The sequence below is a fragment of the Solanum stenotomum genome, chromosome 12 (assembly GCF_019186545.1).
Source record: "Solanum stenotomum isolate F172 chromosome 12, ASM1918654v1, whole genome shotgun sequence".
NCBI classification, from domain to species: domain Eukaryota; kingdom Viridiplantae; phylum Streptophyta; class Magnoliopsida; order Solanales; family Solanaceae; genus Solanum; species Solanum stenotomum.
In genome coordinates this window covers 36,364,091-36,369,697 of record NC_064293.1, presented here as the reverse complement: position 1 = coordinate 36,369,697, position 5,607 = coordinate 36,364,091, and the positions used below count along the sequence as shown (strand labels likewise).

At 34.6% G+C, this 5,607-nt stretch overlaps 1 protein-coding gene across 1 annotated transcript; it reads left to right on the top strand.

Annotated features, from left to right (window-relative positions):
- The first annotated feature begins 855 nt into the window (after positions 1–855).
- On the top strand, positions 856–4,032 carry LOC125846627 (serine/threonine/tyrosine-protein kinase HT1-like). Its single transcript, XM_049526181.1, has 4 exons — positions 856–1,003; positions 1,294–2,508; positions 2,792–3,247; positions 3,539–4,032. Exons 2-4 carry the CDS (start codon positions 1,747–1,749, stop codon positions 3,815–3,817), a joined length of 1,497 nt encoding a protein of 498 aa, XP_049382138.1. The 5' UTR covers positions 856–1,003; positions 1,294–1,746; the 3' UTR covers positions 3,818–4,032.
- The last annotated feature ends 1,575 nt before the right edge of the window (positions 4,033–5,607 follow it).

Here is a 5,607-nt window from a genome sequence, read left to right as displayed (position 1 = left end):
TAAAAAAACAGTAGAAAGACAAAAAGAAAAAGATTTTAAAAAGATTTAAAAAATCTGAGTTTTTTCCTTTATTCCGTACCTCAATTCTCTGATAGTGACAATTGTATTCTTCCCAATTAAATTGCTTTATTCCCATTTTCTTATTTCTCTGTCTTTTATTGACTATTTTCTAATGGGCCCCACTCTCCACCCGAACTCCTGGGCCCACTCTACCCCAGGCCCAATTTTTTGTAGTCAGCAATAAAAACGGGTCCACATGAATCATCTACGTAAAACAATTGGTCACACCTACGTATAATTTTGCAACTTTTTTTTAAACGACAAATTTCACTAGTTTATGAGTGAATTAATCCATTAATCTTATTAGAATTTGAACTTTGGTTGCATGATAGCAAAATTATGTGTTATTTATATAGATATATTGTATCCAAATAGTTTTGAATATATCTAACCTTCTCGTTCATCTCGCTAACCTATCTTTCTTGGCATGCATCTGACTTGAAATATAATATTAAATTATTAATTAGTGAAATAATATGTAATTATTTCTAAATTATAGAAAAAAAATAGTAAATATAATATGAAGATTGGAGTAACTAGGTAGTTTTTTTTTTAAAAAAAATAAATATTTAAATACAATTAAGATTTACTTTTAAGAGTTCTAAAATTTTAAGTGGCAACTTAAATTATTAATAACTTAGTTCTAAATTTAATATTTATATATATTTAATAAATTTCTTAATATAGAGCAAAAATTAATACTTTGACCAAATCTGCATCATACTTCTAGTTCCACCCAGCCCCCTACTAGTAGTTTTGTATGAAAAAAATAAAATTAGTGTTAAATGGGGTGTTCGATTTTTCTTCTCTCTTCCCCCTCTTACATTTATTATTAATGACTTAAGGTAGAAGAGAGAAAAGTGGAAAGAAATAAATAAATAAGAAAAAGCAAGAATACAAGAGTTCGTATCAAAGATTGGTTCTTTAAGAAATTATCCTTTGGGTAAGTGTGTTTGGTACACGGATCTTGTTTTTATGGGAAGGTTTTCTTTTCTTTTTTTTTTTTTAAGGAAAATGGGTGTTTTTTTTTTGATTAACTTTATCGATTTGTGAATTGTATTTGGGGGAATGATTAACTGAGTTGGTGGGTTAATGGGGTTTATCATGATGGGTATTTCTTTATCTTTAAGCCAATTAAGTATGCGTTTTAATGTTATTTTATTTGGGTGTTTTTTTCTTTTTTAATAAAAACTTGTATTCAGATTTTTTTAATCTGTGTATGGGATCTTACAGGTTTTGAGAGAAGATGGTGGGGTGTTTGACTTTGGAGCTGAAGAGGGTTTGTTTTGCTTTTTGAGGTAACAGTTTGGTTTTATGTCTGATGGTTGGTATGAAAGTGGCATTTGGTAGGTCTACAAGTTTGAATAGGTTTGCTGATGAACTGTTGTTTGTTAGAGGTTAGAAATTTTTGATCTTTGGTTTAGTTTACAGAGATATTGGGATTTTACCTGCTTTAGTTTTGGTGTTTATAAAGTTGATTGATCATTAATGGTTTATCTGCATATGGGTATGGAGGTTGGAGTTTGATTTCTTGATTTACTAACATCCCTTTGATGGACTTGAAGAAATTGTCAATAGAAAACTTGGCAAAGAGAATTCTTGAATTTGAATCTTTTTCTGAGGTGAAGGAGGAGGAAAAGAACAGATTTTTTATTGGTTATCAGGTGTTGTAAGCTGATTGAAGAAATGGATGATGAAGTTAATTCTTGGATTAGGAGAACAAAGTTTTCTCATACAGTTTGTCATAGGTTGGATTCTGCTAGATTAACTTCTATTCCTATTAGTACTATTCAGTCAGGAAGAATTGCTGGTGCAAAAACTAGACCTGGAACAGGTTCTTTTAATTCAAGACCTGAGCCAACTGTTGCGCCACTTCAGCGCAATCCAACTACAAACAAACATAGGACTGTATCACCTCATCCAGAAACATCAGTTCCAGATACCTTTAAGGAAGCTCGATCTAGTCAGAAGAGATTTTCAACTCCGCGTCCACAAAGGAAGGAACATGAGAAGAAGATTGTGAGTAAGTCATTTTATAAAGATTCCCGGGAATCGAAATCACCTATGTTGAGATCTCCTGGTTCAAGATCTCCATCAAATACAAGTCCCCTTCGGCATTTCACATCATTCAAATTCCATGACAAATCAAAGAGCCGAAAGGATTCAGCATGGAGTAGGTACTTTGATCATGGTGTTGGGAGGGTTAGTTCTGTGGAAACGGCAGATGAATATACAATTGATCTTTCTAAGCTGTTTCTTGGGCTAAGATTTGCACACGGTGCACACAGTCAGCTTTACCATGGGAAATACAAGGATGAAGCTGTTGCGGTGAAAATTATAAGAGTTCCAGATGATGACGAAATTGGAGCTCTAGGAATTCGATTGGAGAATCAGTTTATCAGAGAAGTTACTCTCTTGTCTCGTCTCCACCATCCAAATATTATTAAGGTAGTAAATAGAATTCATTTTCTTGTTTGGTTCATTTTATTTTAAGTATATGGAACTCTGCTGTTTCATATATTTAACTGTATCTGATTTGTTTTGATAGGTTATTTTTAACTGTATCTGGTTATCCTACCTATAAAATTTCCATGGCCCTATTAGTTCCATTATTTGCCTCTAATCTCTATAACTAGAGTTTCCATTTTTTTTGACAATAGAGAAATTGTGTTAACTTGTTGTCCTTATAAAATTTCTTTGTGATTTGGTTCACATGACCCCTTTAATGCAGTTCGTAGGTGCATGCAAACAACCTCCAGTTTTTTGTGTTGTTACTGAGTATATATCGGAGGGTTCTTTGAGAGCGCACCTGCATAAGCTTGAGCATAAGGCCCTAGCCCTGAACAAATTGATTGCACTTGCTATGGACATTGCTCTTGGAATGGAATATATCCACTCGCAAGGCATTATTCATCGGGACCTCAAACCAGAGAATATACTTATCGATGAGGATTTTCACCTGAAAATTGCTGACTTTGGAATTGCTTGTGAGGAGGCATACTGTGATCTCCTGGCGGATGATCCAGGCACTTACCGTTGGATGGCACCAGAGATGATTAAGAGAAAATCATACGGAAGAAAGGTTGATGTATATGGCTTTGGACTTATTCTATGGGAAATGGTGTCTGGTACCATTCCTTATGAAGATATGACACCAGTACAGGCTGCTTTTGCTGTTGTAAACAAGGTACGATCCAACATTTGGTACTTTCTTATTCTTATATTTCTGGAACTATTGTGATATTGTGTTATCATTTTGAACTTTATAATCAGTTATATTGTGACTCGTACATTTGGATAGTGGAATGAATAACTTCTATTTCTGCATGGCTGAACACTCTAGTGTGATAGCAACCCATGTCCCCCCAGACCTCCACCGCCCCTCCCAACAGAACTCCTCTCTTTGATGCTCTTCTTCGTAAACTGTGAATTAGGAATATATTTAATCCTAAAAGAACTTGTTTTTGGGACCTTTCAGAATATGAGACCACCTATTCATGGGGACTGCCCGCCAGCCATGAGAGCTTTAATTGAACTGTGTTGGGCTTTGCAACCAGATAAGAGACCTGAGTTTTGGCAGATTGTGAAGGTACTGGAGCAGTTTGAATCATCAGTCGCTCATGACGGAACTCTGAGTCTTGTTCAGAAGACGATGTGTCTAGATCACAAGAAAGGGCTTCATCATTGGATCCAAAAACTTGGTCATGTACATCAAAATGTTTTATCAATGCCCATGCCAAAACCTAAGTTCGCTTGAGTTTTCTGGATGATCCGACTTTTGTAGTTTTACCAGGTCTCTGTGTAATTAAATTTCTTTTGGTTAAATAGTGTTGTATATCTCTGTTCCATCAGTAAGTGAATGTGAATTATTAGGCTGTAGGTGTGCATTGAGGTGGTCTCTGTAATTTTACCTATTTTGGTACACAAAGTATGATCATCAGTTCTTGAATGCAAGTGCCATTTGTAAGGCTTGGTAAGGCCTTTGTAATTTTGCATCATAGATACACAAAGTAAGATTATCAGAAAACCATTGCTAATAAACTTATAGTACTTTTAAGTGGAATAAAATATGATCATCAGACAAAATACACCATCGGTAAGGCTAGGTTAAGCTGAATAGAATAAATTCTACACTTTTTGAGTGGTTCTCTATTATACTTCTTAAGCCATGACAACCGTTGCTGATTAACAAAAATAGTGCTTGTACTTGCATTACACATTACTCTTGAAGTTTTCTGCTACCTTCAATATTGCAAGCGTATTGCTTGCTTAATATCCTCGAAATGCATTGTCTGCTTTCTGCTTCAAGTGATTTTCGAGTCAATGATGGTTTGTGATTTTCAGATTTATATTTTGTTGAAGCTTGATACCTACAAGCCACTGCTACTGATTGTTAGTGACATAACTAATGCTGTTTGTTAATTGCTGACATGTGTTTTTCTACTCTTCTTTTGCATGTTGTTATTGGTAATATTAACTGAAACACTGCCACACGGTAAACTGGTATCATTTTAGAGTTAACAATGTTGATTTAGAGGAGCTGATTTGTTAACATTGGATTATTTTAGTGACTCATTATATCTGTCTGCCAAAGGCTTGTATGAATAAACTTTTAGGGACTATATTACATATTTTGCATATTTGAGATTGTTGCTAATGACACAGGACACACTTGTTACACCATTAAATAGTAGATATGTGAAGATGAATCGGTGCTGCTGAGGTGCATCACTCGTCTTGTTTCTTTGCATTTAACATTTGTTTCCGACTATGCCAACACCCTCTTGCATCCTTCATGTGTTGCTAGACTTTTTGCTTTGCAGGTTGCAGGTCAGAGAAGATAGCCCGGGCCAATAGTTCCGTACATTTTTAAAGGAAAGAAGATAATGTGATTGCCATACTGCACATTAAATTACTTGCTACTTGTTTCATCAACTTGCAGAGACTTGGTTTTCCTTTCTTATAGGTATGTAAGCCCATCTACTCCTCTACATCTTGAATGTAAATTAAATATCTTCGCATTTATTACCCCTGTTGTTGTGTCTCCAGAAAGTATATAAGGACCACAAAGTTGGTACTGAACTTTACTAATGTTGCACTTGCATGCTATACATGTATTGAACCTGTTCGTGGAAAGCATCGTAATCCAGTTCTTTTCTAATTAATCAACGAAAGGAAATATAATTGTATGTGTGCATGAATCTTGTATTGGAGAATATATCAAAAACCAGTGACTTGATATTTTTTTAATATCATGGTTCATGTGAATTGATAATGAATCGTCGTTCAAGTAGATTATTGTTTGTGCATGAGACTGGTTTTTTAACGTTCAATGAACCATCATTTGCATGGTCTCCGTGATATTGATAATGTTATTAGAATATGTAAAGATGCAACGTGATTCCTTTTTGACAATTTGAAGTGGAAAAAGTAGTGAAATATATACATATATGTTTTGTGTGTTACTATTGATGTTCACATGTTACCTAGGCTGGATATTTTTGATATCATGGTTCATGTGAATTGAAGCTTTGAAAGATCCTGGAG